Raw genomic sequence first — 21,647 nt, 5'->3', positions numbered from 1 at the left:
TGTAGAAGTTCTTCCTCTCCTGCTTCACATGGAGACAGTGTGCTTTCTCCTGGGCTTGGACTCGCCGCTCCCTGGCAGCGTGGTGGGGAAGGCAGCCTGGCAGGGAAGCATGGGAAGGGCTCACACGGAGTTTTTCAAAGCCTTGGCTGCCCCTTCTCAGCTGCCCCAGCTCTGGCAGCACCACGAGTCACTGTGTCCAGCTACCCAGCAGTGGCCCTGGGCTGCTGTGACAGCCCATGTTGACCCTTTGCCTGCTGGCAGGGCAAATGCATGTTGTTTTGGAGTGCAGTCCAGCTCTGCAGCAAGTTAGCAGCATCTGGGAGCACAGATGAGTCAGTCTCTACTGCATTCCTGAGCAAAGAACAAACCTACATCTTGCACTCCCAGGTCACCACCTTCTCGAGGCTTCTCACCAGCGCTGACGCTGCTTGTCTGGAGAGGGAAGTGCAGGGTAAAGCGCAAAGGCCTCAAATCCTATTCCTGCAGCAGTTTGACACGGAGTACTCGTTCCTGAAGGGCATCCGGTAGGTCTGGTTTTGTGTTATCCTGCTCTGAATGGGCTGTCACCTGCATGAAGGAGGCGTGGGCTGAACACTCGGAGTAGCCTGTATGGAAAAGGGAGGCAGGAGGCCGTGCTGTGCCCAGCAGTGGCCTGGCTCGGTGCCAACTGTATGAGCTCCAGCGTACTGAGAGGGGGTTTTGAAGTTACCCCATCGCTGTAGGATGGGTGTTTTAATCTCACCTTCTGCCTGCAGCAGCCAAAGCTAATGTGGAGTGACTGTTTCTACAGGCTTTAACAGTTTGTTTTTACACTTAGTGATTTCTTTTAAATCCCCTTTCGCTCTTCAGAGATTTCCTTGATGCCACACCAGGAAATAAAATCCTTATTATTCAGACAGACTTTGAAGATGGCTCTCAAAATGCCCAGCTCATCGCCTCAGCCAAGTAAGTCAAGTGTGAAGTGGTCCCCAGCTAGCTGTTCTGCTTGGCGACTCCCCACCACCATTTGATGATCAGTGATGTTCTGGGGGGTTCAGAATCAGGAACGAGTGATCCTTTGTTTATTCCGTAGTGGAATGAATGTAGAAGCACTAATTGTATTTCAAATAATAATTCATAACCCACGACAAAATAAGCTAGGCCGGGTCATGTTACCAGATAATCCCCTCTGAAGTGTGAATCCTTGCTGTTGGCTCCAGAAGTCCTGAGGACTTGAGGATGAGGGGGGTCATTGGAGGCGTAACTAGAGGTGGCAGGCTCGGCATGGCCGGCTGGGCAGGGTTGGCGAGTCGCTTATGTCTGTAAGGGGGGAAAAACTGCGTCCTCCCTTACAGAGGAAAGACTTGTGGCCATGCCTTTTTGTCTGTCTGATCTGTCAGCAGCATTTCCACTCTCTTGTAGATACACCGTTGTTAATGAAATCAACAGGGTGGACCTGGGAGAAGTCTCTGTCTTTGTTTACTTTATCATGAAGCTTTCCCGGGTGGAAGGAGGAAGCTCCTATGTGGGATTTCATGGAGGTGGGTCTGCCCGTCTGTCGCTCTTCAGCTGGCTTCAGGAAAGCACACCAGAGCAGCATTTCTCTTGTTCACCTTCCTTTTTAATGCTTAAAATCTGGAATCGGTGTGTCCTGTGGGTTGTCAGAGCTGCTTCTCCTACCCATGGGGACTGTCCCTGGGGGGGGTCCTGGTCTCCTCTGCGGGAGCACCTTGCCTTGCTGCTGGCAGACGAATCTTTCTGGTCAGCTGGTGAGCATCAAACACCGTGCTGCTGCATTGGCACGTTGTCCTCCAGGAGGCTCCTGAGTACGTGCTCACACATTCTGCTTTCAGCAGCAAGGTTCCTGCTGCATGTGGTGGGCTGGAGGAGCCTCAAAGCCCCCCAGTAGCGTGCACCCCCCCCCAGTCAGGGTGGTGTACGTGAGCGTGTTCAAAGCGACTTGCTGCTTTCCTTTTCCACATAGGAAGTGAGAGTAAGCAAACTCTGACTGTGAACTGCTAGCCCACAGGCACTGAGAGATAATTCCTGGGAAGTTCTTCTAGAAGAGCATGCTGCAGGCATGAAATGACTCTTTAAAATTTTTGTCCTCTGTCTTTAGGACTGTGGCAGTCGGTGCATATAGATGATCTCCGCAGATCCAAGGACATGATCTCCGATATGACGGCCCTGCAGAACCTCACCATCAGCCAGATGTTCTGTGAGGACTCGGGTAAAACCAAAGGTGAGCTGCGTGCTGGCTGTGCCAGTGGGGAAGAGGGAAGATGCAGTCCCAGGCTTGGTGCTGGTACAGCTACTTTTGCCTGGTACAATGTATCTGGCTATTTTCCCTGCTCAGCATCTGTTTTTTGTGGGGGGTTACAACATGGCTACCAAATTTTATTTGTATTTGGTTTGTTCCTGCAGTTTTGGGTCATCAAGTAAGTTATTTTGGTAGTTTCCTCTTTTGACAAAAATGTGGTATTTGCACTGCTCAACACCCCGAGAGCTCTGCCTCAGCACGGGAGGCAGCAGACGCTGCGTGGCAGAGCCCCCTGACAGGGAGTCACTCCAGAGAACATCTCACTTGAATGAATGTAGATCCGTTCACCTAAACCTGTAGGAAGATTAGAAAAGACTTTTTCTTTCCCCTCAGTTTTTCCTTATGCTTTTTTCTTTCACCGTTCTGCCTCACAGGATTCTGGTAGAGCTTCGTGTATTAGCCCTGGGTGTCATATTTCTCCCAGTTCTTGCTGTGTGAGGCTTGGCAGCCCCAGCAGCTGTAGCTGTGTTTAGGGAGGTGGATCTCAGCTACTCACGCAGGTGATAATGGGTCTCTGACAGATGTTCTGCTGCTCTGGGATGCAGTTGCTAAATAAACTCTTATCTGATGCAGAAATGTACTGCTTCTCTCTAATAAAAATTCTACACCTTAGTTGCAGCTCTGCCTGTGAATGGAGAACAGGAGGAGAGCAAGGTGGAGGCTGAAGCGCCAGTGCCAGAAGCAGAGCACTGTGAGGTCAGTTCAGAATACATTTGTTTGCTTCTCTGCTCTCAGTGTGGCTCTGCTCTCTGTCATCCGTAGGCACAACACACCTTTTGCATCTGCATTCACTTGAAATCCATCAGGAATATTATCTGCATTGTGAATGTTAACGATCAGACACAAATTCCTCCTCCTGCAGCCCAATCAAAATCAGCATCATTAAAGTAGTAAACCATTCTAAGGACCCTCTAATTCCTTAGTCATTTCATACTCCTAATTTTTAAAAACCCGGTTTAAGTGTCTGTTGTTTTTCTACACCCTGAAGCTGAGAACTGTGATCCTGAGGCTGCCACTCCAGCCGTTGGTGCATTTGAAGCTGTGCCAGGGTTGGCTGTGGTCTTTGCTGGGCTGCAGCCCTGTTAAGACTGGCTCATGTTCCCCTGGCAGCATCAGCTGGAGGATGTCCAGGACAAGGGTGACTGAAGGTGGTTTTTGCCCCTCCAGTGCCTAAGCATCTCCCAGGGAGGGCATATTTTCCCTAGTCGTGTTTATAATTTCCACTTTTTTTTCCTTGAACTGCTGAAATTTCCTCCTATAGGAGTCTTACCTCAATACAAATGCTGTGGTGCTTGCTAATCTGAAAGGGCCATAGGAGTTGCATCATGTACTTGAAAGCAAAAGAAGAACTTAAATTTGCAGCCTGAGATGAGAGGAAAACAGGGAGCTGGGATGCAGGGGGACAGGCCCTTTCTAGAGAGCACTATAACCAATTTAAGAGGGATGTGTTGGGGGCGAGGGTGTAAAACTGAAGAGTAATGAACTTGTTTTCACGCTGTCCCTGGGAAGGGTGAAATCCTGGACACCACTGTACTCCTGAGGACCTGTGTACAAAGTGCTGTGGGGATGCTGCGGGACCAAAATGAGGATCTTAGTCGAAGCAGAAAACGAATTAAGATTCTCCTTGGCCTTCTGTCCAAAGAGGATGACTTGAAAGGTACGTGCCTCCTGGCTGCAGCAGGTAGCGTCCCTGAGCATCTAGGGGCCTGCCAAAACATGTACGTTAGTTCAGGGGGGACCCAAAGGTCAGGGGTAGGCAAGGTGGATCTCCCAGGCAGTCTCCCACACACACGTGTCTGCTGCAGTCTGTCGCTCCTTTGGCTGTAGGGCTTTCCCTGCAGTTCAGGTCGTGGCGTTTTCTCTGGCTGGGCTAGCTCTGGTGGTTGTTTTTTTCCTGGTTGGCTCATTATTGAAACAACTGTAAAATGCTGTGCTTGGTGTGATATTTGGATTTGGATCCAGTGCCAATAGAAGAGAAAATGCAAGTTCCCTGTTGTTTTCTAGCCTCTTTCCTGAAGATAACAAAGGCTCGTCTCTCCAACCTTTTGAAGAAGCAAGAAGAAAATTCCCTTCACCCAAAAAACTGGGTTCTTCGGGAGGCTTCCAACCTCAGTGCTCTCCAGGAGGCAGGCACCTTCAGGTGAGGACAGCAGCAGTGTCTTGTAACCTGCGGGCTTCCAAGAGAAGTCTGCGAATGGCAACTGTGCAGCAGAGCCAGCAGTTCTGTGTAATCTGAATATTTGCAGTGTCAGTCTCCAGTCTGTGCTGGAAACTCTCCGAAGGCGGTTTTGTCCTCTCCTGGCTCCTGAGGGAGAGTGACTTTACAGCTGAATGGGCTGTACTGGGGCAGGAATGCACAAGTGCTTTGAGTGGAACAGTGGGATTCCAGGCGAGCCGCAAGTGAGAGAAGCGTAGGGGTTTTATTGGTGGTATTTTTTCCATTTAAAGGCAGGATTAGGATTTTTCTCACATGCAAGTGTCAGCAGTTTTTCGAGACAACCACCTCCAGATTTGCTGATAGTGATGCTCACCTGCCCTCTGGGTTTCTCGGTCTCTTTCTGCCCCCAAAGGCACACCCTGTGGAAGCGGGTCCAGAAAGTGATCACTCCGTTCCTGGCTCTCCTGATTGCTGTCATAGACAGAAATGGCAATCTGGAGCTGTTGGTCAGGCCGGCAGCTGAGTGGGTGACAAACCTGTGGATGTTCATCTTCAGTGATACAAAACTTCTGACTGTGCCTTCTGGCGTGGGTGCGAACAGGTGAGCCGCTGGCGAGAGCAGCCGGAGGGCTCGGCTGGCCGTGCTCAGTGCTGCCTTGAAATCCAGGTGGGAGACTGACACTTGGCTGCTGCCCGGCGCTGTGCCGAAGGCAGCAGGGCAGTTCTCGGTGACTTGTCTGACGTCTGTTCTTTCTACCTTATTCCCAGTACTCCCGGGCTTTGCTCTCTAGCTCTTGGCATGCTCACGCTTCTCACCCAGCCCCTGAAGCCCACGTGTCCTGCCACTGCAGCCCTTTTCCCAGGGACGGCTTCCTGAGTGAGTCCTAATGCTACACAGTTGGCAGGATGAGCTGTATTGATGAGTCCTTCAGTTCTTCCCCTTCCCTCCTCCCCTTCTGGGGCTAATTTCTTGCTTTCTGCAGCTTCCTGCCTCTGTTGTCTGAATGCATTTCCCAGGCAAAAGCCCAGTGCATTAATGACCTTTTAATCTCCTAGCTCTCAGCCAGAGATAATTCTGGTGCAGAACAACATGACGGTGTCTGCTGATGTTGGGAATGAGATGCCCTTCAGCTGGAGGATAAAGGAGTACTTGGATGAGCTATGGTTGGAAGCTCAATATATCCAAAACACTGAAGGTGAGAGCCTGGCTTGAGCTCGTGACACGGAGCATCTCCACCCACCTGCCCTGTAAACTTATTTTTCACTACTGTGCCTCTACCTTTCTGTGACCCTGGAGTCACCTTCAATCCCCCTGTGTTGACAGGAGCCAACAGAGCTTTATGCAACTGCCTTTTCTTTGTGCTTCTCACTATTAGTCTTTCTCACGTGTTCTGTGCCCTTGTATTCAAAATGCTGTGGAAATTCCAGGAGTTAATGCCAAGGTGAGATTCCATAAATAAGTCACTGGTGCCTGGGTGGAGAAGGCCTGGCCTCAAATCCCTCGTTAGTGCTCTGAATGAGGGCAGTGCTGTATGGATCAGTGATTAATCAGGTGTCAGTCTCTTTCAGATAGAAGCTGTGTCAAACCCACCCTCCTCCTAATATTCAGCTTTTCTCTGCATTCTCATTTTCCAGACCAAGCTGAGAAGTTTGTGGATATCTTCCAGAAAACGGCACTGGGAAAATTCCTCTCTGCTCTGAGTGAGGAAGAAAGGCACATGCTCTTCCAGTGCTACACCACAGACTTTATTGTCCTGACCATTGGTGTGTCGTCGCTAGAGGAGCTGCAGGTCAGTGTCTGGAACGAGAGCTGGAGATCCTTTGGATGGAGAGAAGAGCATGATGTGTGTGAACGTTTCTGTTTCAGTCTCGCCTTCTCAGGCAAAATCCCCCGCCGAGGCAGACTCATAGCAGGGTGGCCACAAAGCGGAGGCGTTTGACACTGAATGGCTGCTGGAATTGCTGAGACTTTACTCAGAAAAGCACTTCTATAGGAGCACCTATAAAAACTGACACATCATTTAAGGCTGTCTTTGTCAAGTACTGGTTCTCTTCTTTCAGAGGATTTTGCGAGGATTTCCAGTACAAATGAATTATAAAAGTTCTTTTTTCATTTTGATTTTAACTTCTTTCTAAACTTCCAGTGTCTGCGAAGTGCGTTCTTATCCTGCATAGAGGAATGGAAGGCAGCATCTCCCAGGAGAGAGGAGACGGTGCCGTCCTTGCCTTGGGTCCACCTTGGATACAGTCAGTTCAAGAGTCGCCTGCAGAACTTTTCTAGGATCCTGGCTGTACACCCTCGTGTGGTTGACTACCTTGTTAACCAGCAAGGAGATGGAATTCCACATTCTGAGATGGTAGGGTCACTCCGGGTGTTTTGTGATCCTCAGCCCCAGCAGAGAGCTCTAGCTTCACTGAATTAGCTGGTGTTCAGGCTCCTTTTGATCTCAGCAACAGTGAAGTGGGAGGCGCAAGCTCAGTCAGGATTCTCAGTATTAGGAGTAATCTGCTATGTTATGGTTGTTACTAGCTGGTTTTAAAATAGTTGCCCTGCTTTTGCATCAGTTAATAGGATGTGCTAATGATCCGAGCCATGAGCATGAGAGTTCCAGAGCTTAGGATAATCAGCTAGAACATTATTCAGTAGAACACATGGTACAGCAAAACCACGTTGGGAGTCCAAGGTTCATAAATAATTCTGAAACACAACTGTTGTTATACTTAAACCTTGTGTGTGTATCTAGGTTTTAGATGTGCTAGCTGCAATGGTATGTGCTGAAGAGCTGGAGAATCAAGTGCAGACAGCCCATCCAGAGACCTGGCTGCAGAAAGTGAAGAATCTTCGTATGCCCATTGAATTCCTTTGTAAAGAGAAGGATTTACAAAGGACTGGGAGTTGGTGCCATCAGCTGCTGAAAAATCTGAAGTATGTAGCACAGATCTGCTCACAATCTTGATCTTTTGCCTTGCTGTTAATATTAGTACAGGCTGAAAGCTGCTCTGGTGCTGCTTTTCTCCCTTTTTAGATTCTCCCTCTAAATCTGGCAGTATCATCCAGCTCGTTCCAGCTGGGTTCAGGGGTTATTTAAAACTCTCCTGAGGTGCCTGTTAAGCAGCAGCATCTCCCCCCTTCATCCCCTGTGTGTAAAGGGGGATGGGGAGCTTCACTGCGACTAAGATGGAGTCTTGTCTCTTGGAAGACGAGCCCAGAGAGCTACCCCAGTTTCCCACAGACCTTGTTTAGTTTAACTGAAGCGAAGAAAGTGTAGTTAATTCTGATTTTTTTTTTTTTTTTTTTTTATTGCTTCCTTGGTGTAGAAGTTAGAGGTGTGAGAAGGTCTTTGCAGTGCTGTCTACAGGACAGCTCCTACGCTGTGAGCTCACGGTTAGCTGCTGGTACGTGTTCTGTCCTTGACAAAGAGCCAGGGCTGATTAACCCAAGGGTGGAGCAAGAAGTTGAGTGAGAAGCAACAAATTCTGCAGTGCTGAGTGTGAAAGGCAGTGAGGTCACAAGACTGACCTGACACTGCACTTCCGTTCATGCTCTCAGCTCATCATTGTACTTTCTGAAATCACACTTTCCTTCCCACAGAGTCTGCTGGGACCGGGTCTTCTCCATGTCTCTGTTTGTAGAACATGTGTTGCTTGGCATCAACACTCTGATGCCAGAATTTGAGAATTTAGTGAAAAAATATACTTTGCTTCTTGCCAATGTAAGTAAAGATGTGATTTCACCTCTTCCCTGTTTGCATCTGCTGATGATGTGAATTTTTGTCTCGGGTGTTATTGCTGAGTCATTTAGCTTTGTCCTTCTCCTCTGCAGTGTTTTCAGCACAATTCGGACATGAAGACTCATCCAACTTTTGTTGCAATGATGAAAGTACTGTGCCAATGTAAGGATGAAGTCAGCCACAGGCTCTACAGGTAGTGACATTGAGACAAGTCGCAGGGTGCAGTAGGAATATTGCCCATCTTGCCAGCATATCTCTGGGTGTAAGACAGAGCTGCATGCAGTGTAATGAAAGCCAAATGAGGAGCAATAACTTCCATTTTATTCTGCACCCTGAAGCTAAGAGTTAGCCAACAGGTCTTACATTATGTCCTCTTGCTCTAGTTGCAGATGAACATCTTATTAAAGGCTTTTGGTAAGGTAGCACTGAGGCGATTGTGTTCATTGTTGTTTCTGAATTACAGACACGGTCTGAAGTCATGTCCAGTCTGCCTAGGAGAGCCGAAGGATCCCGTCTGCCTGCCATGCTGCCATGTGTTCTGTCAGAAATGCATCAGAACGTGGCTGGTACCAGCACAGATGCATTGTCCATACTGCAAAGTTGCCGTGGGGGATGTTGATTTAGACGTCTCGGTGGAGCTCAGGTACTCGCCCTCGCCAGGGTGGAAGCATTGCAGTGGGGCTGGCTGCGTGAGGGAGTTCTGATCTGCAGCTCTGAAGTTGTCAACACAAGCAGAATGGGTGGAGGGAACTCTGCTCTTTTTAGGACTGGAACAGGTCCTGTCCATTTTCTGTTTATTGTTTCAAAGGAAGGGAGGAAGTTGCCTTGGCCGCTGTAAGAAAACTGTAGTTACAAACCCCTGTAAGCTAAAGCACTGTTAGAGGCTGAATCAGACAAGGGAACTGCTTGTCCCCTTGGATTGCTCTGTGATAGCTTGGCAAAAAACTCTCAGTAAACGTATCTGGCATCGCATTGCCATTTGTGATCTTAGTTGTCAATGTGACACAGCCCTTGCAGACAATACTGCTGAAGTGTTGCACAAATCCAGCCCTTTGGAAAGCTGGAAAAGGATCTCACCCTGGTGACTTCTGCCTGTGCCTGCTTTGCTTCATCCATTATTTAAGGGGTTCTGTATTTGAATGTTGTCCTGATGCTCTTTACCCTTCCCCTAGAGATGCCATAGCAAAAGGTGCCCTGTTCCGGCAGAGATGCAATAATTTCTTCATAGATGTGGTCACTACCATGTGCTTTAAGGACAACGAACCCCCTGAGGCAGAGGTGATCCTAGAGCTCCTCAACCTGCTGTTTGTTCACAGAAGCCTCCTGCAAGGTTCAGGTGAGCTCCCTTCATCCTGACGCTCAGCCTCATGGAGCTGATTCTCTCGCCACTTTCTCGCCCTCCAAACTTGTCTCTTTCTTACCTCCACAGATCAACCTGCTATCTACACAAAATTTCTGTCCCCATTTAACGATGAAGTGGATGAAACTCCCATCATCCGCTCCGTAATGCTGAAGCTCCTCTTGAAGTACAGGTGAGCACAGTCAGGGAACTGATGGATGTTACATGAGGGGGTAGTTCAGCTTTGTTTTTCATGACCTCATCAAACCAGTCTGATTGTTCTCCTCACTTCCATGCTGTTCATTGAATTTGAATCATTACAGGTGAAATTCATCCTGTGCCTTTGTATTAATTATGCAACTTGGCTGGCTTGCATGTAGCTTGTGTCGGTGCCAAGGTTTACCTAGCTGTTCCTAACCTAAACCTGTGCTGAACATGGGTGGCTTAGGTAACCTAAAGGTAGCTAACTGATACGCTCTAGATCAGCAAAGAAATGATGTTTTAATCACAAAGGGTCCTTTGTATGCTTACACAGACCTCTCCATTCACACGAGCTCTTCCAGCCTCCCTCTGCAGTCAGAGCCATTGCTCAACTGTGGTCATCTCCTAAATCAGATGCTTAAAAGAGATCAGGTGATATCCCCTAGAAATGCTAATTTAGTGTGGTTGATGACAAAAGCCTAGCTCAGACTGTGAAGCTAGATGACATCTGGCAAAACACGGCACAGTTGCTTTCCATCTTCCAGATGGATCCAGAGTGACCCCCCCCCCCCCCCGTCATGTGGACACAACTCCTAGTTCAGTCGTGATTTAGAACATAGGTAACAGCCATCAAGTATTGCAGCTGTGGTAAGGGGTGTTTCTCTCTCCTGTAGCTTCAATGAAGTGAAAAATGATGTGCAACACTACCTGTCCCGGGTAGAGCACAACGAGATCCTAGACAAAAATGATAAAAAAGAACTCTACTTGCTTTTTGTCAACTGCTTAGAGGTAAGAGTGCTGGGTAGGTAAGAGCTGGGCAATAAAACTGTTGCAGGAATAAAAAAGTCAAGAATAGAAATTCTTCTGCAATTGTAGGCAAGTTTCTTGTGCACATAACTAGCTGCCCAACTAGAAAGTCCTGAGGGAAGTTTATATCAAATCACTTCAGAACCTGCTCTCCAGTAACGAGCCTGGCTTTGCGAGGGAAGGGGGGGGGTGTGTTTGCAGCAGTACAGAAATTCTTCTTTCTCAGGGACATCCAGGTCTCTAAGTTGTTAAGTGAGGCCCAGTAAGACTCAAACTCCAACACAGGAGTGTTGCAGCAAGCAAGGGAATGTTTAGTTTCAGTAGTTCACTATGGGACTACTTTCTTGTTTTCACAGACACTTTTTTGTTCGCAGAGCTTTTGATTTTGATTTGTTCAGATTGCTGTTTCCTCCCCTTGCGTAACTTTTAATGCTTTGGACAACTTTAAACAAACTTGACAGCAGGGTAGAGGTTTCATTTCTTACAGTTTTCATTAAAATAGTGACTTTGTAGATACGATCAAAATTTGTATTCTTGCTAAGGGAAAGACAGGTAGAGCTTGGCATCTCGGAACATGTGGTGTGTGTTTCAGCATGTGGGTGGCTACTCAGCATCCTCGTAACTCAGCTGCATGCTTAGGAGATACGGGAGAGAGTTTGGGTGCATTGCTGAAAATGGTGCTTGGTGACGTGGCAGAGGCTTAGGATAAGCACTGGAGAGATCACAGGGAGGAGCTAATGGCATTGGGGTGGTGGGTGCTGAGAGACATGGAAGGTTAATGTGCTTACTGCAGTGTGGATGCACTGGAGATACAAAGTAGCAGTGCACGGGACATCTGATTTAAGTGGTTCTGCCACTCATGCAGTATTCTGGCCCATCTTTAGGATTCCATGTGTGAAAAGTCTGAGGGCAGCCTTGGATATGAGCATATAAACTATTTGCCCGGAGAAAGAGGCTTTCCAGAGAACTATCTCCCAAAGAACAATCAAGAAATTCCTCAGGAATCATCCGTTGAATATCTGCAGGCCATAGCCAAGGTTCGCTTGTACCTGAGTAAGGCTGCAGAGCTGCTCTTCGACTTGCACAGGCCCACAGGTAAGTCTGGTTCTTCTGCTATCAAATGGAAACGCTGTATAGAGAGCAAAGGCATCACGGGAGATGGGCTGGACACAGCCAGTGATCCTGTGCCGTGCTAGAGCTCCTTTTGATGCGTGGCCAAGAACGAGTGCATCCGCTTTCTGCTCTTTCATTAGGAGTGTCAGTCATTATTCGTCCTCCTTACCAGGGATTACAAGTGCTCTATAACTAGTAGCAAGGCTGTGCCGGTCACCCCGAGGGTGTAGTTACATAGCAGTTGTGCCTTTGGAAGGACATTTATTTTATTCTCTAGATGCTAACAATGAAATTTTATTTAGAGCCAACTGAATTGAACTCTAATGAATAAATGAATAAAACATAAATGATGCTTCAGATACATGACTGCTGTAAGGTTTATAGTTTTATATGAATGAGAGCTCTGTGCAGCTAAAAAGGATGAAGAGATACTTAAAAAAAAAAAACTTTTGAGCTGATTTGCTGACCCAATAAAAAGGAACAGTGTGTGGAGAGTCTCGGATACTTACACAGTTCATGAAGCGCAGTAACATAACTAATTCCAAGGGACTTCAGTGTCCAGCCCTTGCGTCGAGCATGTCAGGGTAGCGAAATGCATCCCAGGGATCCTTCTTAGGGAGCACCATCACCTTGGCAGTTGAGACAGTGGAAAGCCACTATTGAGCAAGATGGAAGAGCTCTGAGAACGAACTACCAGTACATGGGAAAACTTGTCCTTGAGAAGGACATCCTGTGACAAAGAAATGAATCATTGTCTAAAATCCGGCTGAGGAAACGCTCTAGATAAGCATCTGAGGAAGAGAGGGCTCTTGAGTTCTCCTGTGTAATTAGTCAGTACTAGTAAAAGGGGCTTGCTGCTACAGCTAGTGCCAACAGAAAAGTTTTACAGGGTAGGATGTGGTTTTGCCTCTTTTTTTTTTTAATATTTTTTTTTCCCCCACCCCCATCCAGAACAAGACCATGTAGAGGAGAAGCAGCGTTACCTGGCAAACGTGAGGGTGTTCTGTAACCTCACCAAGAACAACTGGCATCGTGTTTACCTAGTACGGAAAATTGCTAGTCAGTATGGGATGGAATTTGCTCAGAAGCTTGTCACGGAGGCACAGTTTAACTGGGTGTTCCCAGTGGAAATTCTGCAACAGGTAAAAAAGAGGTGTTGTCTTGGAGATGGCTCTAGCCTCCTCTTAGTCTTCAGCTTGTGCTGCTTTGGGCTGTTTGTACTGTTGCATGGCTCTTGTGGGGCTCACCATGGTGGGAGTGGTTGTGAAGGTGACGTATCGTCTGAGTGGGGTCTCTTACAGCAGTGAGAAGCCGTTCGGGTGGCCCTGCCTGCTGTCTCTTTGCAAAGGCTGAAATGCCACAGTTTTGGGAGGAAGAGGAGGTTCTGCCTTGCCTGGTGGCTGGTCGATGTCCACCGTGCTCACCATGGGCTCTTGCCTCTGCAGGTGCAGAACAGCCAGACTAATCACATTGACCGTTACCTGGCATGTGGTGAGAGTTACCGAGCCCTGCGTGATGCTGTGGGGAAAGCCATGATTGAGTGCAGGACTGAGGGACTGCTAGAGGCGGAGAAGGTAGGGCATGCTCTCCTCACCGTAATCCTGCTGTGGGTTCTGGATGGGCAGTGTTTCAGCTTTATGTTCCTGTTGGCAGTGTCTCTCCCAGTGGAGAAGCCTGTGTTGCCTTTGCTTGAAAGCTACTGTGGCTTATGCCCCACACACAAATGTTTGCTTTTCTTCCTCCCCTGTGTTCTAGCGTACGTAACCCTGGGGTTATTTCTGTTGGTTGCCTCATCTCCCTTTTCTCCCCTTGTAATACATCGCAGTGGTTTGGTTTACAGTAAGCAACACAGGCACCTTGTAGCCAGCTGATGGGAGAGTAGGCAGATAATCAAAGGTGCTTTATGCCCCCTCCCTGCCTGCCCATATCAGCCTAGGCTTGTCTTGCCATGCAAAACTCAGACAGGTGATCTCTGTAATCGTAACCTTCTTCCAGTATGTATTTTGTGTATGAAAATCTTCAGGATGAAGTTTGTGGACAATACGCCTTCAAATGCCTCTGTGCCATCTATTATACACTGGTGGTGGTTTGGTTTTTTCCAGTTGTGTTGGTTTGATTTGAAGGAAGGCACGTACAGGTTGCTGCCCAGTAGATCGCAGTTCTGACTGGATGTTAGAAGAACAAAATACTTGAGAGGTTTCTGATCTAAAACCCTCAGTCAGCTTGAGTGCTGTCAGATTACTCATTTATGGCTTGAACAGCTATTTCTGCACAATCCCCCTTCATTTATGGGGAGAGCTTTAGCACAGACCTGCTGAAGCTGGGGAGAGCTTTAGCACAGACCTGCTGAAGCCTGCATGTCCAGGAGCTACCGTGACAGCTATAGCCTGGGCTCTGCCGTATCACCAGTTCTCCTTCTCTAGGCATCTGCCAGCTCCCTGCCTGTACAACGTGTCCATCTGCTCCTGGCTGTTTTCAGAGAGGTCACTGCCCTGTATGGAGTTAGTGACTCAAATCTGCATCCCAAGCAGCAGGTAAGATACTTCACTTTGGAAACTTGCGACAAACATGGTTCATTTGTAAGAATGAACGAGACTTGAATCATTGGTGGAAGAGCCTTTTGTTCTTCTGCCCCAAGTATGGTTATGTCCTGATCTGAGCAGACTGGAAATGTTTTCAAAGCAGAGGCAACACAGCTGATAGTCCTCCTCAGTTTGGTGGGCAGTATCATGCTGGTTTTACTACTTTTAAATATGTGCTTTCAGCAAACAGATGCTATGACTACGTTCATCCAGGACTCCCAAGTCCTGAATTCTCCAGAGCTGCAGCACTTTGCAGCTTCCCTTGTGACGAACACGCTGCCGTCTCTGACAGTGGATCCTCAAAGCTTCAGCCCCAGCGGAGCGCTCATTGAAATGGCCGTTCACACCGCAGCTGTCCTGCTCTGCGGGCAGAGCCCCGTCCTGCAGCCCCTCAGGAACCTGGCATTCTGTCCACACACCATGGAGGTAAAGATCTAACTCAGATAGCAGCTCAGCGTATTGCTGGGTCTTTCACGTGTCTGCTGGATCCTCTATAACTTAACCTTTCTTAACATCAAAAGCACCAACTTATTGTTTTAGCTGTGCATTACGGGTGTACGATGATTTCAGTGTTGTTGGGGTGAATCAGCACAACAAGCAGCTCTGAACCGGTACCTTTTCATGGTACCTCTGCATCCTGAGCACTCTCAGGCAAATACTTTTGCCAATATTTGAGTGAGCAGGTCTGAAAGCAGCTGGCAGGTCACGCTGAGGAGAGCTGCTCTAGAGGATGTTGGCTCACGGAGCCCAGGGCTGAGGCAGGGCGGAGGGATCTGCTCGACGACTTCTGGCTATCCAAGGCGTAAGGAAACGTGCTGGTACACACCAGGGTGCATCAGGCCACCCCAAGAGGAATCCAGTTCAGGATGTCTAGAGAGCACCTGTGCAAGTCTTAACAATATTGACAGTTCTTAAGAATGGAATTCCAAAGGTAGAATTTGAAAATGTGCATGTACATCATCTGCACGACCTCTGCTTTCAGATGTCTCTTGTTCCCCATCATCAATAAAGCGACTGCTACAGGAAAGAACTGATTTATATATTCATTTGTCACCTTTTTTTCCTTTCTCCTCCTTAGCACTCTTTTCTGCCCACAATGCCAGAAGATATAATGGCTCAGGCGAGGGCCTGGAAAGGAGTGGCCTCTCTGCGCTGGTACAGTAAGTGCTCCTGACTGGCTGGGAAAGAAACTGAAGGATAATCCTTGGTTTCTGAATGAAACTGTTCCACATGTGAGGACAGACACACTCCTTAGCATGAGTTTTCCTTTGTAATTTAAGATTTGTAGCTATGGTTTATATGGGTAATGCACCAGAGCGCATCAAGCTTCGGTTAGTCTCAAGCTTAGAGCTGTTTACAGAGTTTGGAGCAGACGACCTGTCCTGTTGCTTCTGGCCAGATGAAAGTGGTGTGAGCAGAGGAGCACTCTGCCACCTTCCTGGCCAGTGTTCCGATCTCTGCTTTCCACAGTAGGATCTTAGGGCAGACTGGGGATCCAGGGGTGGGAGCATTCATGCTTACCAGCCCATTTGGTACTCGGTAGCAGAATCTTTCAGGCTTCCAGTCCTTGTTTCTCAAGGAAAGAAGCACTGAACAAATCCTTAAGTTCCTATATGGGCCTATTGCTCCTTTGAGCTTTGGGACAGTCAGTGCTTTTGATTAGATTTTTGAAGCATATTTCTTGCTCCAAGATGATGATCCCTATGAAAGGAAATAACAGGGGCTTTATAAATGTCTGTCTTGCAATACACTCCTGTCTCTCTTTCTTGACAGCATGTCCAAATGGCCACCCCTGCACTGTAGGAGAGGTAAGAATTTGGGACTGGTGGGTTTTTAAGCAGGTGGTGTTTCCAACAATATAAACTGTTTTATTTTGTTTACTGGTTTTAATGTTCTGTTGCAGCATGGTTCATTTTCCAAACTCTATATTATTAATCATTTTGCCATTGTAATATAAAATTCAGAGTAGCTCTATCACAGCTTATACCCTAAATTTAGGAAACAAGAGAAGCAGAGGTCCTTTGCCCGGTATATAGCAGTTTTTGAATTAACCAGTTACAGCTTGGATTTTTGTTTCATCCTCTTTCTCTGCTGGAGAGGCTCTCACTCTGGAATTCAGTGTTCTCATTTTGCTTTTTGCTAGTGTGGCCTCCCCATGGAAACCAGCCGCTGCCTTGACTGTGGTGCCCAAGTTGGAGGGATGATGCACATCCCTCTGCATGGCTTTCAAGAATTCCGGTACGCTCCGATTCAGGAACCTTTTCAGCACTAAATGATGTAGCACTTGCCTGTCGTGCTTTCGGGCTAAAAGGTACCAACCACTTCACGCTGCTACCTGAAAGGCAGCATGTGGGATTCCCCATTAGCTCGGCCACAGGCCTCTGAGGGAGGAGGCTGAGCTGTTAGGAGTGCTGCTCTGACTTTGCAGAAACTGCCTTAACATAAGATCTTGTCAAGCTGCTGGTTTAGGGTCTTTCATCTCCCTTCTCAGCCAGGCTGATCCAGGTTATGTGGTTCTACACCAACATACAGGATTAGGCAACATTTGCTTAAATGCATCAGCATGACTGAAGAACTTCTACCAGAGCTCCAGTAACTATGACTTGTGCTCCCTCCACCTCGACTCTCTGGGTTAACAGCCCTTGTGTAAGCGTGTTAAAGTTACTGACTCTAACAGCAGCAGCTTCTCACCTATGCAGCGTGGAGTTGGCTAATCTTCCCCTACAGGGCTGGACATTGCCTCTTGTATAGAAAACGTGTTAGGAAGGGATGTCCGAGGAAGAGTAATCAGCCAGCAAAACCAAATAAATTGGCTTATTTGTGTACAAAACTTACTGGAAGTCCTCATTCCCCTGTAGCACTTTTAATTGGCAGCTTTTATGGCATTCAAAGAATTTATGGGTTAAAAAACCAGTACTGGGTGTCAAAGACATCTCTTTTGTGTGTTTTGTCAAGGCAAAAAAATACTATATATACACTTTCTAACAGGAGTAATGAAGACAGAACTCAAACTGGCCACATACTTGGGGATGCACAACACAGAAAAACAACAGGAGTGTCTGATCGGGCCATGTCCCCGGTTGTCTTCGTTCTGATACGCTTGCTCACACATTTGACCTTGTTGCTGGGAGCCACAAAAGATCCTCAGGTATCTTCCAATAATAGTGCCAAGTGGCCACGTGAAATGTAGTGAAACCTTTGTATGATGGTGGTCCTTTTCGTCGTATTGCCGAGTAACTAGGGCAGTCTTCCAAGATGCAAGACCCAGAGTCCCTTCCCCCCTTGCCCAGGAGTAGTTTGGGTTCCTTCCTGCGCTTGCTTATACAGAGGTGCCTGCCTTTATTTGTTCAGGTGGGGAGTCCTCTGGGATGGAGCTGACTTCTGGTAGGACTGTAGTTCTGCATGCCGTGTGCTTGAACTGGGCGTTACTGGTTCTGCTCATTCTTGCCTTTTGTTCCTCTTGCAACAGTCATTGCAGAAGATTATCAAGCCACCGGTGCACAACTCGGTGAGTTTCCTGCAGCAGCATATCCGGGAGGACTTGGCACAGCTGACAAAAATTTTGGGGAAGAGTGTGGATGAGACTATCAACATCCTTCATCTTGTCCTCGGCAGCCTCCTCAAGGACCCCCACCAGCACCCCGGCCAGTGTAAGGAAGACTACCTGCCCTATCACATCTGCAGGCTTCATCTGCATTTGAAGGGCAGCGGTTATTTAGCTTCTTTGCTAACAGACCGTTTCCCACAGGCAGTAGCTGAGCTGATGAGGAAGATCCAGAAATTTGAGGCTCGTTTCTTACTGTAGGGAGTGAAGGATTTTTGGCTGTTTACTTCTTTTGGTCGAGTACATGGGGTTTGCAAGGTTTGGTGCATAATTCTGGAAAGGAATTATTGAGTAAATAACCTCCTGAGATGTTGACAGAGCTTTCAGCTCGCAAGCAGAGGTGCTGCTCAAAGCCCAGTAGCTTGTGCTGTGTATAACCTGTACACCACACTGCCCTCTAAACGACTGCCAAGAAGCTGGTTGGTAGGAGAGGGATGGCAGCGTGTGGTTCATGGTAGGATCCAGAGCTCAAGTTGCCATGCACTGTGTCAGAGAGGGATTTACACGCCATAGCCATATTTTTAGTGGGACACAGCACAGATCAGTATCCCAAGCTCTGTTCTTTGGTCTGTCACTGGTCATGGTCTGACCTTGGACAACTTGTTTAATCTTTCTGGGATTAATGACTTATATAATTGTCCACATCATTCAAATGAGTGACTGGACTGAAGCTTTCTGAAAAGAGGCTCCCAGCTAGAGCACGATACTCAGCTTCTAGCACTTCTGTCACTGCTCTTGGCTCATCATGCTAACTTGCAAGGTTGTCACATCTGGAAGCTTAGAGAATCTGCGCTTTCTTTTAACTGAAATATTGCGGATGTAAGAGACTAAATATTCCTGTTGCAGGGCCAGTTCAGTTTGATGGTGTGCTCTCCACCAAGGAGAAGAGAAACAAATGGGAAGAAATTGTTGCAAGCACAATTATTATTCCTGAATTGGAGGTGAGAAATTTGCTGTATAAAATTTCAGTAGCTGAACAGTTCAAAATCAACTTCTTTGGAAATCTGGCCTGCTGTAATATCTGTGCTGCGCTTTTCACTCAGCTGTTCCTAAAGCCAAGCCATCTGTGACACAACTGCAGGTTAGCCTTAATTTGTGAGGGTCAGCCAGCTTTCTTCTACCTGTGGCAATGGGTATCCGAGGCTGGAGTTGTGCTGTGACGATCCTGTGTAGCTGGAAAAGCAGAAATGTCTTAGCTCAGCTCAAGGTATTCATCCAAGTAAGCATATGGCTGCCCCAAATGAATCCTGGCTGCCTTTTCCCCCCATATACATCATCTCAAGAATGGAAGACCCGGGAATTGGATGAGCTCTAGAACAAAAAATAACTTTATGGTATAAAGAGCTGTCTTGCAGTATGTGTTTTACATCCCTTCTCCAGGAGTTCATCTTCTGCTTTGACATACTTCTGTGTCAATTGGTCATCAAGATAATTAGGGAAATACACTCTAGTGGAGGTTCAACACAACAGGACGCTGCCAATTCTGATATTTTTTTTTTTTTAAATGCAGGATTTGGATAAAAAACTTCTGAAGTTAAATAGACAAATACAAGAGGATGAGAGACTTTCTTCCAATCCAATAGTGAAAATAGTGTATGGTGACCCAGGCACTTTCCTGCCCCAGCTGCCAAAGGGCAGTCACATACATCATTCCAAGATGTGGAGCTGCCGAAAGAGGATTTCAGTGGAGAACCTGGGCCATGTAGTCCAGCAGAAGAACGCCAAGGACACTGTCCCTCTCCTTTGGAAGTTTCTGCAGAAGGTGGGTGTGACAGGGGGACGAGGCACCGCAGTGTTCGGAGATCGGTCACAGAGTCACAGACTGGCTGAGGTGGGAGGTGTCTGGTCCAACCCCCTGCTCAGGCAGAGTCACCTGGAGCCAGTTCTCCAACCACCATTTGATTATAATGTCCTTATTCTCATAACTTTCTGTAATCTGGAGAACTGCACCTGTAAAACTTTTTTTTTCTTTTAAACATTTAAAAAGTAATTCCATAAAAATATTCAGAACTGGTTTGTCCGAGAACAACCTTACTCACAGGCTCCCTTTCCTCTTCCAGGAAACAGAGCTGAGGCTGGTTAAATTCTTACCAGAGATTCTGGCTCTGCAGAGAGACTTGGTGAGACGATTTCAAAACACTGCTGATGTCAAGCACTGCTCGATCAGATACTTCCTCAGTGAACCCCTCTCAGGTGAGATGACTCTGCCAAAACTAACGAGTGAAATAAAAAGTGCTGGATAGTCCAGCTGAAAACGAAAGTGTAAACTTCTCTTGAGCTTGCAATCTTAAGCCCTCATATTTTCCTTTGAACTCCCATCCAAGTGAACTGGAGACGTTAACCCTGGAGTTATGCTTGGAAAAGTCATCGGGTGACTTTAAAGAGAATTAAGGACAGGAAGATTGTTCACAAGGGGTGGGGACTCTGCTCAGAGATAGGCAAGATAAATCCCTGAATGCAGCAGTGGGTATGTTGAATTTTTAAGCTCTGCCCTAGAGTAGAGCCTGCCTAAAAGGTGGGATAGGTGTCCTTCTGTCAAATAAGAATTTGAAAATTCTTACAGTACAGACTTTTGTGTGTTGCCAGTAAAAGGTGTTTCAAGGATTTGTCTTTCTGTTGTTCCTCAGATGTAATGAGGGACCTGTTCCAGAAGAGAGTGAATGTGTTTCTGACTGTTTGGAACAAGCTGAGAAGCTCCTTGGACACCAGTGGTGAGCACCCTTCTTTCCCAGTGTTGTTCTGAGAGTGATGGAAGCTAGAGCGAGCCAGCTGTCCAATGGGGCTCCTCTACTACCTCCCATCAGTGATGCTGAGACATATCCTCAGAACTGACCTTGGCCACTAAAGGTTTAAGAAGATCTAGGTGCAGATGGAAGAATTTGTTTCCCTCCTGTAGTATTCTCACCTGAACTTGCCCCCTTTATTGGTTATATGTCATGGAAACAGCACTGCTTTTTTTCAGGTTCTGTACTTTCTCCTGATGTGGGTCAGCTCAGGAGAGGCTGGCTGATCGTGGGCTGGCTCTGGGCCACCTCAAGCAGTCTTCTCTGCCTTTTATTTCAGGGGAAATTAAGCTTCCTAAGGGCTACTGTGACGCTGACCTGACCCTGGACAGCCAGCTTGAGGTCCTTCTGCCACGTCGGCAGGGGCTGGGCCTCTGCTCCACGGCCTTAGCCAGTTACCTCATCAGTCTGCACAATGACTTTATCCACTCAGTGAACAAACACATCAAGGAAGATGATAGGTATGTTGCTATTCCAGCTAGGCATTGTTTTGGGCTCTGCTCTATTACCTGCTACCACAGTCAGCTTTCCCTGCTTCATAAAGGCTTCTTGCTCTAAATGGAGCCTGTTTTCTCTCCTGCAGGTACTTGATCAGCCCATCAGAAGTGGCCGACCTGCACTTGATCAGTTACGAGGTGGAGAGAGACCTGATTCCTCTGATCTTGTCCAACTGCCAGTACAGCATGGAGAGGGGAGGGCAGACCTTGCAGGACTTTGATCTGGAGAGGATCCAGCAGCAAGTCATCAGCAAGTTCCTGCAGGGGAAACCACTCATCACCCTCACGGTAGGACAAGGCTGCATGTTCTGCAGACTGATGCAACTTCTTGGCTGGTGTTGGAGCCCTGCCGTGTTTGCTGCAGCCAGGCATGCACTGTGGCAGGGTAAGCAGTGTTAGCAAAGATTTACAACCATGGCTTTCTCTCCTGACAGGGAATACCTACCCTCGTTTACAGGCATGATCGGAATTATGAACAGCTCTTTAATGATGTCAGGAACAAGCTGGATCAGGTGAGTTTCTGCATTGGAGGA

The 21,647-nt window shown here is 47.4% G+C and overlaps 1 protein-coding gene across 7 annotated transcripts in view; it reads left to right on the top strand.

The window, feature by feature from the left end:
• RNF213 (ring finger protein 213) overlaps positions 1-21,647 on the top strand; it is a 54,579-nt gene that overhangs the window by 30,058 nt on the left and 2,874 nt on the right. For 6 of the 7 annotated variants that reach the window (XM_074889558.1, XM_074889559.1, XM_074889557.1 and 3 more), the window contains 35 exons: positions 388-524; positions 850-945; positions 1,402-1,520; positions 2,099-2,221; positions 2,913-2,995; positions 3,809-3,956; positions 4,304-4,439; positions 4,870-5,058; positions 5,514-5,653; positions 6,093-6,247; positions 6,602-6,814; positions 7,202-7,383; positions 8,050-8,170; positions 8,281-8,381; positions 8,652-8,831; positions 9,361-9,524; positions 9,618-9,720; positions 10,403-10,517; positions 11,420-11,630; positions 12,600-12,790; positions 13,094-13,222; positions 14,072-14,182; positions 14,414-14,656; positions 15,309-15,390; positions 16,004-16,038; positions 16,374-16,468; positions 17,219-17,378; positions 17,700-17,880; positions 18,681-18,775; positions 19,345-19,596; positions 19,895-20,027; positions 20,462-20,545; positions 20,898-21,078; positions 21,201-21,402; positions 21,549-21,626. In XM_074889558.1, the coding sequence (XP_074745659.1) occupies positions 388-524; positions 850-945; positions 1,402-1,520; positions 2,099-2,221; positions 2,913-2,995; positions 3,809-3,956; positions 4,304-4,439; positions 4,870-5,058; positions 5,514-5,653; positions 6,093-6,247; positions 6,602-6,814; positions 7,202-7,383; positions 8,050-8,170; positions 8,281-8,381; positions 8,652-8,831; positions 9,361-9,524; positions 9,618-9,720; positions 10,403-10,517; positions 11,420-11,630; positions 12,600-12,790; positions 13,094-13,222; positions 14,072-14,182; positions 14,414-14,656; positions 15,309-15,390; positions 16,004-16,038; positions 16,374-16,468; positions 17,219-17,378; positions 17,700-17,880; positions 18,681-18,775; positions 19,345-19,596; positions 19,895-20,027; positions 20,462-20,545; positions 20,898-21,078; positions 21,201-21,402; positions 21,549-21,626 (4,968 nt within the window). Of the gene's footprint in view, positions 1-387; positions 525-849; positions 946-1,401; positions 1,521-2,098; positions 2,222-2,912; positions 2,996-3,808; positions 3,957-4,303; positions 4,440-4,869; positions 5,059-5,513; positions 5,654-6,092; positions 6,248-6,601; positions 6,815-7,201; positions 7,384-8,049; positions 8,171-8,280; positions 8,382-8,651; positions 8,832-9,360; positions 9,525-9,617; positions 9,721-10,402; positions 10,518-11,419; positions 11,631-12,599; positions 12,791-13,093; positions 13,223-14,071; positions 14,183-14,413; positions 14,657-15,308; positions 15,391-16,003; positions 16,039-16,373; positions 16,542-17,218; positions 17,379-17,699; positions 17,881-18,680; positions 18,776-19,344; positions 19,597-19,894; positions 20,028-20,461; positions 20,546-20,897; positions 21,079-21,200; positions 21,403-21,548; positions 21,627-21,647 lie in introns of those variants that run through there. The other variant, XM_074889562.1, reaches the window with a different exon arrangement.

The sequence above is a fragment of the Strix uralensis genome, chromosome 19 (assembly GCF_047716275.1).
Source record: "Strix uralensis isolate ZFMK-TIS-50842 chromosome 19, bStrUra1, whole genome shotgun sequence".
Lineage (NCBI taxonomy): Eukaryota > Metazoa > Chordata > Aves > Strigiformes > Strigidae > Strix > Strix uralensis.
This window is presented reverse-complemented; position numbering and strand designations above follow the sequence as displayed.